The 13,481-nt window shown below is 49.4% G+C and overlaps 1 protein-coding gene across 6 annotated transcripts in view; it reads left to right on the top strand.

Annotated features, from left to right (window-relative positions):
- The window catches only part of PTPRF (protein tyrosine phosphatase receptor type F), a 376,315-nt gene that overhangs the window by 336,028 nt on the left and 26,806 nt on the right, over positions 1 to 13,481 (top strand). For 4 of the 6 annotated variants that reach the window (XM_053950041.1, XM_053950040.1, XM_053950039.1 and 1 more), the window contains 3 exons: positions 1,479 to 1,691; positions 4,623 to 4,777; positions 7,972 to 8,087. In XM_053950041.1, the coding sequence (XP_053806016.1) occupies positions 1,479 to 1,691; positions 4,623 to 4,777; positions 7,972 to 8,087 (484 nt within the window). Of the gene's footprint in view, positions 1 to 1,478; positions 1,692 to 4,622; positions 4,778 to 7,971; positions 8,088 to 10,868; positions 10,902 to 13,481 lie in introns of all 6 variants that reach the window. The other 2 variants (XM_053950037.1, XM_053950036.1) reach the window with 1 other exon arrangement.

Genomic DNA, 13,481 nt, shown 5'->3' with positions numbered 1-13,481 from the left:
CAAAACAAGCTGATGTCTTTTCAATTTGACATTCAAATTTAGTGGACTTGTTCTACATTAATGTTGCAGTGTTTCTATTCTTCATCTGTAAAATTGGGATAATCACTTTTATCTTGACTCATATGGGTGTTCGGAAGATAAGATCATTAATGTTTGTGAAGTACTTGTAATAGTATAGTGATCAGCACCATAGAAAAGCCCATGAGGAAATTATTAATTTTGTCTTCAGAGCTGGATTTGAATAGTAAGCAATAAACAAGGCCTCAGGCTGCATAATGCAAAGAAGAAAACAAAATGTGGAATATCTGCTCTTTGATTAAGCACTGTCTGTCCTGTGTATTGAACAAAGCAGGGGACTTACAGAAAAGATAGTCTGTGACTCTGCAGTCAAGGGTGCAGCACAGTACACATATATAAGACAGCTGAATTAATTTTGCACAGGCAGTATTAGTTTTCTAATTTTTCAGGATCTGAACTTTGCAGGCCTAGCAGTTTTCTGATGCAGTCTTTTGCTGTGCATTACATGTGTAAGTGGCAGAAGCCTCCAGCAACCTTAACCACAAGTAGATGGACTGTCAAGGGGAAAGAGTAAGGGGTTTCTTACCTGCTTCTCCTCCTCAGGGGGAGTAAGCCTAGCTCAGCAGCGTGACTTTGTGTGTACATCACCATCCCTAACCCTCTGATGTTCCACATCTGCCCTGACAATGTTGCATTGATAAATTTCTGTGTGAAATGTATTTCATCTCTCCTTCTTCATTTTGAACTAGAATTTCTCTTCCAAACTTGATGTTCATTTTTATTCATTGGAAAAAGAGATCTTTAAACATTTGAGAGTCATTCTTAGCAGTGCAATTGGATTTTTGTGCGTTATATCCTTTTTCATTAACTTGTGGCTATGAAGTTTGCCATTTTTACTCTGAACATTCCATTAAATCTGTTACCATTCTTTGTGGTTTAAACAAAGCTCTGCCTGCAGCACAGCAGCAGGTGAGATACAGGGGCACTGACAGAAGGAAAAGACACAGCAAATGTCACTTTTCCCCTAAACATCAGCATCAGCTGTAATTCACATCCAGTGTCTGTAGAGAGTGCGAGTTGCTGTCCAGACCAATAATTAGGCCAAAGAACATGGCTTGGTTCCCTCACAGCCCATTGGGATACATAACTCAGGGGGACAGTCACAACCAGGCTGTCTCAACCCTAACATTTACCATGTCAGCTTCCCAGGACTCAGGATGCTTCCAAAGTTGAGATCCTAGTGGAGGTTCTTGCAGTGAGGTTCTGCAGACAGATGCTCCAGCAATGCCTAAATGGATAATACTTGCCTCTGGCTCCTTAGTACCACCAGATACAAATCAAACCCAGTTACCTTCTCCTCCCTTCCCTTCACCCCTGCCGCGTGCTGCAGCCAGGAAGGTGACAGTGTAAGGTGGTGTCATGCTGTCAGCAGTAGTGATGGCACTTTTGTTTGTCCCCAGCTGCTGGAGGCCATAAGCCAGGGGAGTCAGAGCAGGCGGCAGCGACGCCAGGCAGACAGACTCAAGCCCTACATTGCTGCTCAAGTGGATGTGCTGCCTGAGACCTTCACCCTGGGTGATGAGAAGAACTACAAAGGTTTCTACAACAAGCCTCTGTCTCAAGACCTGAGCTATCGCTGCTTCGTGCTGGCCTCGCTGGAGGATGGGGACACGGTAAGGACTTTCTGGGGGGGCACAGCCTGTCCTAGCAGAGCTGAGCTGAGCTCAGTGCAGGCAGGGTGAGCAATTGCTGCAAGGCAGGATGACAGTGTTTTCTGTGAAGGGAGGAGGGAGGCTGCATCGCTGGCCTGAACGAGCGGAGGCAGCCGTGGGAATTGACTTGATAAATGGTGTTTGTGGAGGGAAATGGCACCGTGCGTTCCACATAACAGATGAGTGCGGAGGACAGTGTCAACACATGTTCTGCATAAGCTCAGTTCTGGCTTGCAGGGCTGTGCTCGGAACCTTGGCACATGGTTGGGATGGGTTCTCATTCTGCTTTGGTTCAATTAAGTGTCTGTAGAAAACAGTACACGAAATCCTACCCTGCACAGCAACTGCTGAGATTCTGCAGTGAACAGGATGCTCCCCCTGCAAACCTGCCCCCACAGGCGCTTCTCTGCCCAAAATTTCACTTTGAGATGTGGCATTTGGAGAAGCAAACCCATCTCCCATCACAATGGATTATCAGCAGGGCAAAGGTGCACACTTCCCTGCTGCATGGGGATTCCTGCTCCTGCATGTCTCCCTGCTGGAAGTCTGGGCATGGGAGAGGCTGATGCCATAAGCAAGGAGCAGCACTACAAGACCTGGACATCAATGTCCATCTGTAAACATGGGGCAGGCGTGGTGGTGGCAGCAGTAGCAGCAGCCAGTGTGTAAATAATGGAAATGACAGAGATGCACCAAATCCTTTGGTTAGATTTCAAGCTGTGGCTTCCTTCCTCAGCCTCATTTGCTTGTAATGGCTCATTAGGGCTGGTTAGGTTCTTCATTACTCATCCAGCTCACATGTTCTTGTGGCAAGATGTGCACATCAGTGAGGGAAAAAGAGTCACAGATTAACAACGTAAGGCAGAGGCCTTGAGATGACTACCCTGACAATCCCTTTCAAGAAGAGGTGAAGTTAACTAGTTGATCCCAACTATAATCATCATCTTCTCAACTAGCACAGACCTCTAGTAAGCCATCAGCCAGCAGTAGCACTCCTACAAACCTCCTATATACCCTGCTCCTACAGACCACCTTTCTGCATCCCCTGGTGCATCACATCCACTTTCATTTGGAGCATGAGGCACTCTGTCCTCATGTGATAGTGCACATGAGGCTGTGCACTATCTCCCCCACCCAGCTCCTCTGAAATTGTTTGCTCTCTAGTGTCAGCAGGAGAGCATAACATTGCCTTTCTTCAAAGGCAGACAGAATGTGGTTGAAACACTGTGTCTGGGAGCAGGAGCACCTGCACCTCGCAGTCTGCCTTTGGAAATGCCACTGAGATAACAGTCCTTCTGATCTCTTCTGCATCTGACTTCCCTTGGAAGGCAATGCCTCCAGAGTGTGTCTGAAAAAATATGAATCTTTGCCCCTTACACAAAGCTTTGGAGATGGTGCTCCTTCCCTCCCCCACCACTGATGCACCTTGACCTTCCTGGGGAGTCACAGGCAAAGCCTTTTTGCTCCCTCACAGAGTAGCCACTTGCCCAAGAAAGGGGAGTCGCAGGCTTTCTCGTCTGTGCCATGCTCAGAGCTGTAGCTGACTCCCTGCTCTGTTGTTTGCACTGGACACAGGGGTGTAGGAACAGTCTGATGGGTTGCAGTGGTCCTGTCCTCTAAGAACAGCATTAAACCAGGAGCTGGCAGCTATTTCAGTTATTGAAACAGGGTCTTGTAGAGTTGAAAGGTTTCACAAAGTGGCAACCACACCCCACGCTTCTTTCCCAGACAGTGGCACCTCTGCTGATAAATCTGAGGAGAGCAGCTAGGATGCTGAACTAGTGCGTGCTGCCAGAAGGATGTCCCAGATAAGAGCATTTTCTGTACCCCATGCATGTTTGAAACCAGCCTGGCTGGGATCAAGGGCACCTGTGAGAGTAAATCAAGATGTGCATTTGCGTGACACCAGCAGGCTTGATTTTTCCCTTTCTTCTCCTCACATTTGTGAAGACATGAAGTGCACGTTTAAACTCCAACCTTAAAGCAGGAGATTTATAGATTCACAGGCGTCTCTTCTGTTACCGAAACTTTCTATGGCAGGAGCAGAGCTTTCTAACTCCTTAGTGCCTGGCAGCAGGTGCTGCTCAAAAGCCACAGGCACGGAACTGATACAACTCTGGCCCTCTCTAATAGGTAGAAAGGATTTGTTTTTGCAGCATTTAACCCTTCTGACCCAGCAGCGCTGTGCTGTGAAGATGCAACACAGCTCCATAAGCCTTAGAAACAGCAGCAGAACGCCAGGTGCAGTGTCATTTTTCTGCAGGAAGGGTTTGGGTCTCTGCTGATTCCATCTAGCTAGTGGGGCTAGAAAGCTGTCCCTTCAGGTTATAAATCACTGGGCTGCCACGTTGCAGAAAGGAAAGGAACCTGTAAGAATGAGCCTCTTTCTAAGGTCTGTTTATCAAAGACATCAGGTAGAAAATGTTCCTGTCATTTCATTCCTTTAAGAAAACCTGCCTCGCCCAGCAGGGGTTTTCCTAATATAACTCTATCCTGAAGAGATGTGTTGATATCAGCACAGCAGGTATTGTAAACCACTTAGGAATCATCAGCCAGCCTCATTGTGCAATTGTTTGGGATTCAAAAGCTTGTGATTTGGATCCAAGAGAGTCCAGGGCTGGCAAGGGGCTCTTAGCTGGGCTTCTTGAGTTTTGCACCTCCGGGTCAGATTTGTCAGCCATGAAGTTGCTGGCATAGAAACTGTTGCCACAGCTTGACCTCCACCGATGCCAAGGGAGGGAGTATCTCATGGGATGTTACTGGGGTTTGAGAAGTGTGATCATTCTCTGCTAGCCAGAAGCAAGGGGAAACCTCAGCATTTCAGGGACGTCGCTGTTGCTTTAGCATAATGGATGCTTGCTTTTCTCTCCCTCTCCTGCCTGTGCTGTTCAGAAGAGATATGCAGCCAGCCCCTACTCGGATGAGATTGTGATGGAAGTGGCATCAGCGAAGCAGCAGGATGAACCAGAGATGCTGTGGGTGATGGGACCTGTCCTGGCTGTGATATTAATCATCATCATTGTCATTGCCATACTTCTCTTCAAAAGGTGAGATCCAGTCTGGGACATGGCAGTTACGGCATGAGAAGCACTGGCACCTTCAGGGCCTTCCTTGTAACCTTTAGGTACAAGGTACTCTGACAGACAGTCCTTGGTGGTCATGGGGAGGAGGAAGGTCTCTACCTGGCACAGCAGAAGGCTGCTTTGTAAGAGAGCAGAAGGGCTGGGTATGCAGAAGGTAGTTAACATCAACCCCAGGACACAGCTGCTGTGGATTCTGGAAGCATTTGAACAGTGGGACAGAAGAGAGCAGCTTTGTCCCTAAAGCCAGTCTGACTGCTCTCTCATCACAACTTGGATTGGCAGCTTGGGAACTTCTCTAGTACTGCTTTTCTATAGAAATTGCCTGCTTGATCTGTGGGATCTGCCCCCCCTCCTGTGAATTTTGACTGAAGAACATGACCTTGGTGGTGAGAACAGGGCATGGATGTGCCAGGCTGAAATCATAGTGGAGCTCTCTTCTTAGGGCCTCTCAGTCCTGACTACTGGATCAGAACTGCCCTCACACTGTGCTCCCTGTGGGAGCAGACACCTCCTTTTGCCTCTCAGAGCAGTCCTGCTCCAGTTGTAACTGTAGCGTGTGATGATTGTTAGTCCTCTGGAGGAGCCATGGGTTGCATTTGCATGTGTTCCTCTAGCCTGTTCAATTACAATAGGTCATTCTCTATCAGCTGAGCTCTGAGGTTCTGCTCCTCCTGGGCTCTATTTACATATGTCTCTCTAGCTGGGGAAGGGAGCTGCCTTTGTTGTCCGATTAAATGGAGTTCTGCTGTGCATGTGCAGTCAGTGCCTTTCTGTGTCAGTGATCATCTCCTTTCTTCTGTTCCTGCTTTTCCCTGGATCTAGTAAGCAAGAAAGGTATGAATCCATTTCATCTTTTTGTTTTCCTAAAATTTCAAGTCTATTTCCCTTTCTAAAAATCAAGCTTGAAGCTATTAAGGGGCATCTTTGTTTTTGGGTGTGTGGAGCATGCCAGCCTTAGGAGTTTACAAAGACTTTGTTTCCTCAAAGGTATCAGCCTCCTAGCAGTTGTCAGCCTCTCACAGCTCTCAGGGAGAATTTCCAACATAAAGACTTCCCAGACTGCTTTTGCAATTAAATTAAAAATAAAAAAAAAAAACCAACAATAACAGCAGTTATAGGGGTTCCTTTGTTTTCTCAGTCACTTCAGACTGAGAGCTGCTCCCTCAAAAATGCAGGCCCATTCCTGCAGTCTCTAATGAGGAAGCTTTGAGGGAATACTGGGCAACTGTAAGAAACAACATGTTTGCTGGTCTTTAATGAGAGAAGATGGCCCCAGAGGGGATTTCTATACCAGGGCCCCATAGAAGATATTCCCACCTTGCCTTAGCTTTGCCTTGTCCCAGAGTTGTGTGGGTAGAGCACCAGGAAGCACTAGCCTGCAGTGCCCAGACCTGACATACATGTCCCTGCTGCATCCTCACCTCTGGGGGAGCAGCATATCCTCTTCCAGCACCACCCATGTGCTCAGAGTGATGCTGTGCTTTTGGCTGTCCAGCCTCTCTGTGGAGGCCTTTTCTCCCAAAGGTATCCATGTGTAATATTCACAATGGCAAGTCTGTAATGGGAATGAATTGAAGCTGAGCAGCAGTGGATAGCTTGGAGTCTGGAGGATGGTTTAGGAGTTGCCCTGACTGGGCTAATGAGACAGAGATAAAGTTTAATTATGTGCTGTGCCCATTCCCCAAAAAAGATGGCCCAGTTTGCTTGAGGACTGGTACACAGCAGCACATTGCACATCCTGCTGTGCTCCTGATAGGGGGTTTATTTGTTGGCTGTGTATTCTCCATTCTTTCTGTCAATGCTCTCAGTCCTTCAGCTCCTTTTTCTTGGTCCAGGCAGCTGGAAGGCTTCTGAGATGTTGAGATGCCTCAGAGTAGTGTAAGATTCACAAGCTGGTTCACTCCATTGAACAGCTCCAGTGTTTGCTGCAGCCTCAGGCTGCAGATGGAGCTCACAGGCTGGGCCACAAAAGGAACACACACAGGTTTCACTCATGATTTATGCACTATGTTTTCTCTAAGTGCCTCTCATTAGTGGCAGCCCAGCATGCCCAGCCTCTGATGGAAGTGAAAGTGCCCTGTGCCTGTGAGAGCATTTGGGATCGTGCATGATTCAGGGTCATTACTATCCAGGGATGCAGCTGCCTTTGTGCAGAACCTGGCAGCCCTTCAGTGTGCTTCCAGGGGCCTCACAAGGAGGACCAAAGCAGAGACTGATTGTTGCCATTTGCAGGCTGGTAAATGTGCTAGCATTTGTGTACAGCAGCAGTGCTACAGCTCCCTCTCTTCCAGGAAACATCAGGTCAACAGAGGGGTTCAGGCAAAATCCATTTGGGGACTGTAGCCAAAAGACAAAGTCTCTGTGTATTCCTGCATGCTCAGTCTGTTGGCCAAGTGCCAGGGTCAGCACAGGCTCAGAAGAGAGAACTGCTGTGCTGCTCCTGCCCATCACCTTTCTCCAGCCCTTGGGTATACCCACCATATTTGTAATCTAGAGCTAGAAGTGGGACCTGGAGATTCGCTAGAAACTCTTCTTGCAGAATTATATTTTCTTTAATATTCATTTGTCCACTTTTTGATTGGATCTGTCCCTGCTTTGCCTGTGAATTCCAGCAAGAGCCTGAGGTGGTGGCATCGCTTTAGGCATAAATATAGCATGAAGAGACAACATTGTATTTTATTGTTCCATTAATACACGCCTTGGGTGCCTTCAACCATTCAAGACATGTATTAATGGCCCAATAAAACACACCCTGAAGAGCCTTTACACTATTATATTACAGCATTCTATATTTAAATATTTCTAATACTTGAAAAAAAATTTTATTATATCCTTCCACTATAGGAAATAGTTCCTAGAGACGGTAAGAGGAAACAGCATCTTGTATCTATCTGCATTTTCTCTAATAAATACTCTGCAGAATACCACATTTCAAAACTGCCTCACTAATCAAACATCTGACATTGCTTATATATAATCTTTCCTGTTTCATAGATGGGAAATTGGTGGTACAGAAGATTATATGACCTACCCGGAGCCCCAGGAGCCTGGGATTCTCTTGGCTGTCTGGGACACAGGGACCCGGACTCCTTCCTAGGGTGATTCATGCCAGTCTCTGCCAGAACTCACCTGCTTGTCTCTGCCCTCTCTGTCCACAGGAAAAGGGCACATTCCCCCTCTTCCAAGGATGAGCACTCCATCGGCCTGAAGGACTCACTCTTGGCCCACTCATCTGACCCAGTGGAGATGAGGCGGCTCAACTATCAGACTCCAGGTAAGGAGCAGCTCATCCTCTTGAATCCTGCTTCCTCTGGTTCCCCTTATCCATGCCCCGTGCCAGAGGCAGAGTTGCAGTCCTTCCCACCCTCCAGGAGATCCACACCTTCTCAGTCACAGTGACACAGAGTGGGCTTTAGACCAAGGATGTCCAAGTATCTGCTCTCTGGGTTGCAAATCCTTCTCCCTGGCCCTGTCACTGCAGGCCCGTGAGGCTGAGGAACCTGGATGGGGCTGACCTCTGTTGTGTGGTGTGTGTCAGACATGGTGTGAAGCTCATTACAGTTGTCCTGAGCTGGGAGGAGCCTCCATGCAGTCGGGAGTGTTCACACCTGGGATGTTCCCAGGTGCTGAATTGGCTTCACCCTGGCTGAGCTTCAGTGCTGAGCACAACTGGTGCATCTGGACTGCATCTGGGACAGTCAGGAGGTACATAGAGCTCTTACACTGCTGAAGGTGTCCCAGTACCTTCATTCTGGGATCTTTGGTGTGCTGATTCTCCTGCTCTGCTCAGCTAAGGGTCAAGAGAAGAGCTACCTGCAGACTACAGTGCTCTGCAGACAGTGCTGTGACCCACTGAAGGACTCTGCTGATCATGGTGGTCTCAGTGCAGAGGATGATAGTTCAGTAAAAGCCATTCTCTGCATGCTGCTTTCACTGGCCTGGGATGCCTCAGGCTGTAGCTTTGCCAGCTCGTGGAGGCAACTGTACTTCACACTGCAGAAAGGTCTTGTGCTGCTGCTTTGTGTCTGCACGTCTCTGATGGCACCGAAAGCACAGTCCCTGTCATTGTAGTGATCAGAGACAGGCTCGCCCTGACTCATTCAGAGCCTTTCAGAGAGTCCAAGTCCTAGATGAACTGAGGGAGCACTTGGGCTTTTGTGATGGAGGGAGCAGTTCAGCAGCAAATGAGGCACATACAGCTCTCTTCTAACTTGCAGCTCCTCTAACCTACTTTCCTTTTCCTCCTGCTGCTCATTCATCTACGAGCGTTCATCTAACAGGAGAGTTTTGAAGGGGCCATTTCCTGATGTAAAACTGCTCTGTCTGGCAGGGGGGGGCAAGAACAGCCTTTCCTGTTGCCACTCAGAGCAGTCTGGCTCACACCTGGGGTGAGCTACACCGGCACATCCTTTTCTGTGCCAGGGCAGCTGTCAGGGGTCTGTAGTTAGTGCTTCTCCTAGGCAGAACCAGGGCAGATCTCACGTGTGGGCAGCAGCAGGCTGGTAGTTGCCAGCAGAGCTGGCACATTAATTGGTCACAGCACAGCACAGGATGGTGTCACAGCACGGGAGGAAAATGCTGTGGGGAGCAAGGAAGGCACGTGTGCCAGAGATAGAACATCTCAACAGGCAGATCACCGGGAGCAGCACTAGGGAGGGGGTCACACCCAGTCAGCAACAGCATGCAGCTTCTTGAGGAGGAGCACGGTGTTAAACAGGGCTCCTCCAGGACAGCTGTGTGTGGGGACAGGCCTCTGTGACATGTCCCCATGTGGGCACAAAAGCCATCTTTGCTGTCTGCTTGTGGTTTGCATTGCATGAAGAATTGTGACAAGTCAGGCTTGCATCTGCTTCCATCTTTAGAGAGGTCAGGGTGTTTGCAACAAGGATGTCCCTTGCCAGACCTGTAGCAAGGTTCAAGAGCTGCCATCAGAGAGACAGGGAGCCAGGAAATTTTCTGTCTGTGAGTGAGGATAAGCCAAAGATGCTGCTCCTTTGGTAAGTTTGCAGAGCTCTCTGGAGAGACAAAACCAAGCCAGAGTGTACAGTTCACTTGAGACAGCAGCAGCACCCTGGAATACTGCCAGACAATGCTCCCCTACCAAGAGGCAGCACTCTGTCCTCCTCCCCTTCTCCCCACTGCGTGCCTTGTGAGTCTCTGAGGGGTGGAAGCGGGTGTTGTGCAGCTTGAAGTGACTGTTCCACTCCTGATGAGCTTGTCCTCATTAATGAGGCGCATGAAATCCACCAAGCCCAGTGGGCCCAAGCTGTTGCCCCTGTCACCTGATGGAGGTCGAGGCAGTGCTGTGAGGATGCACTGACAAGAGGTGCTGGCCACCAGCCCTGATAGTTGGTCTCCCTGCTGGAGCTTGCTGAGTAGGGAAAACTTGTTTAATGCATAATTAATTGGTCTACTGTTATTAAATATTAAGCTTTTTCATTTTTGTGGTTTTCACTTCAGACAAGGGTTATTCCCCACTGTTGGCCTCTCTGTACTAATGTACTGTCATGCCAAGTCACTGAGAGGATACAGGACTGGGCAGTGTCCCAATACACCATGAAAGGAGACTGAGTTGTGCTGCTGATGAGCTGTGAGCGAGCTGGAGGCTCAGGGGCACTGAGCAGAGGTGGCTGGGGCTGAGTGCAGTCCCCCTGGCCACTGAGTAGCACAGATGCCCCCTGTACCTGCCATCTACTGGCCCTTGCAGGCTTCCCTGGGGCATGGGAGTGGGGCTGGTGGTGTGCAGTGAGAAATGGAGCTCTGGTGTCACATGAAGGCCTGTGGACTCACTCTCCTGCAAGTAGCTCCAGCTTCACATGTTTGCCAGTGTCGGGACAGCACAGGCCAGAGCCACCAGCCTGCTGTGTAAGAGCCAGTTGCAGAGCAGCCCCAGGGCCAGGCAGTTGGTCCTATGCTGGAGAGAAGCTCCCGGTGCTGTGGTATATGGTGCTTTCCTTTTCATGTTCATCTCGTTGTCTTTCCATCTCTGAACCTCTGCAATGATGACTAAAGGCTAATGGGATTTCTGTTCTTGCCCCATTTCTTTTCTTTGCAGGTGCCAGTGTCCCCTGTTGCCCGAATATCTCAAGTTAGTTTTAACTCCTGTTTTTATCTTTCGATACCTTTTGCTTTTTCTTTCCCTTTCTCTCTCATATCTGTATTTTTTGTTTCAATGTCATGAAGATCACCTTCACTCACAGCAGACTGTAAAATGGCAGTGATTCACTTTCTGACGTGATGTGTGGGGCCAGGCTCGGTACTGCTCGCACGGCACTACAGCAGCTCACTGCAGGACAGTGCAGAAGGAAAGGTCCTGAGTGACAGGCTGCCAGGAGGCCTCTGCAGCAGCCCTTTCCCTGCTCTCCAGCCTCCTACCCCCTCAGAGTGGTAGGCCAGGCTCTTGTCATGGTGTCAGGCCTGCAGCTGGTCCTGTGTGGGGCTGATAACCTTGGCCGTTCTGGAGGGAGTGACCAGCTAAAAACCCCAAATGGGCAAATTGAAGGAGACTCTTCAGTGGTTGAACACACTCTCTTCCTACCTCGGGCAAACTGGTTTCCCTAGTCTGGGTCACCTCTGTCACAGACTTAGGCAGAACACACAATGATCTCTGGACTGCCTGCGTTTGGTCTGCTTCTGATTCTGTGGGTACCAGAATCTCAGGCACAAAGGAGGCACTTACTGCCCTAGCAGCTCGGATGGAGTACCAGCCTGCAGATAAAAGTGCCCCCTTACCACTTGTCTTCTGAGCTTCAAGTTAATCCTCAACCAACCATAAAAGCATGGCCACCCTGCTCTGGGATGTACAGGCATCTCTGTATGCACACAGGAACGGGAGAAGTATGTAGGATAAATACTTCCCCTGGAAGCAGAGCCAAGGGCTTTGCCATGTGTGTCCCTGCAGGCATTGTGAGACCTCTGAGCTCTTCTAGCCTCATGGTGAGCTCACTGTCCTCTTGCAAGAGCAATTGGAAGAACTTGTGGAAGTCCTGGCAGTGTGTACAAATCTCCGTCTTGCCCTGCACTGTCAGTGGCTCTTTTTCTAGGTTCACCATAATGGGATTCCAACCACCTCTTTTTCCCTGCCTGCTCTTGCAGCTCTTTTGTTGCTGCAACACTTCTCTGGCTGGCAAAACACAAGTTTGGAGAGACCACCTTGTGTTTCTCAGCAGAGATGAGGGTCTACAGCTCTGCTGTGGTCCATGGCTCTAATGCATTTCAAACATAAGTGTGTTGGAAGAAGCACATACTGTGGCTGTGTTCCAGTCTCTCTGTCCTTCCTGCCCCACACTTCTGTCTTGGTCCCACACTGTTCTCATCATTCAATTGCTCATGAGTGACAGCTCTGCAAAGGCTGCTCCTTAGCTACAGCCTCAGAGTTCTGGCACGAGTGAGGAAATTGTGCCAAAACCAGCATCATCTCTGTCCCTTTGAGGGCTTGCTCAGCCACCTCGGGGATCCTGATGAGTGAAGTGGCAAAAAGGACCATCTGCAGGAGGACCTCGGCACAAGGCAGAATAGGGGTATTTCCTTCTCCACCTGTCTGTGTGTTCTCAGGCCATCTGTGGATAACTGTGCACTGCCGAGTGATGGCAGGATGAGTGTGTGTTGGATTGGGTCTTGCCTGTGTGCAGTGATGTCAGATGTTTTATGCAGAGGTCTGAGGTGTAACTCTTCCGTGTTATCACCTTGTGACTTGTCACCACTGTGTAAAATGTGTGTACCCAGCCTGGAGACTGCTCCATCACCTCAGTGGCCCATCACTGCCATCTGTGGCAGTGTTCAGCCTCCTGAGCAATTGAGAAGCTTCTGGCTGTACTCCAGCCTGTCTCCCTGGGTGTGAGTCAACAACTTCAGTCTATTAATAATCATCATTACCCATGTGGGGTTTCTGGGAAACCCATAGAGCAGCCGATGGAGTCACGAGCCTTGGGATTTGGATGATGTGTTTCACAATCACGTTCCTGCCAGTTCAACATCTCAGCATCAGAGAAGGAGGTTGTGATGGTTAAGCTCTGAGTTCCAGGGCTTCAGGAGGGCTCCTCCTAATCCCACATACATACCCCCACAGTACCTGTCCTCTGTGTGAGATCTGTGGGATCCCTTCCTCTGGGCCTTTCTGCTGAGCAGGGCTTTAGCTGTGCCCAGGATGAGCTGTAATGTTGCATCCCTGGTTTAGCCAGGACAAGATTTCTGCTATGGCTTGAGCTGCATCCCAGCTCACAGCAGCCTCCCAGAAGCTGCTGGAGGGCACATCGCTGCCCATGGTGCCTTGCATGAGCCATCCCAGAGGAGCTGGATTTTGGGCCCTGGAGCAGGCTCTACTTCTGGAGCATCACTGAAGAGTTATGTAGCTGTGGACAGAGCTGCTCCTCAGCTCTCAGAATGCTGTTCAGTGTCCTACCAGGAGATCAGCCATTCTTCTGTGGGGCCCTTCTCATCCTTCTCTAATGCCCCCAGGACTGTGACAGCATCTGCCTACCCAAAAAGCTGTGCACATGCACTGCAGAGGTTTCACTGCGGGTCTGGCAGAGTTTCTTTGTGGCTAATGCCATTGTTAGGGGTTAGCAAGAAGATCAGCCTAAGCCCTTGGCAGTGAGAGCACCAGTGTGTTCAACTTTAGGCCAAGCGGGAGCCCGGGACAGTGACAGCGTATCCTCGGCCTGTTCCT

Source organism: Vidua chalybeata, chromosome 9 (assembly GCF_026979565.1).
Source record: "Vidua chalybeata isolate OUT-0048 chromosome 9, bVidCha1 merged haplotype, whole genome shotgun sequence".
Taxonomy (NCBI): Eukaryota; Metazoa; Chordata; class Aves; order Passeriformes; family Viduidae; genus Vidua; species Vidua chalybeata.
This window is presented reverse-complemented; position numbering and strand designations above follow the sequence as displayed.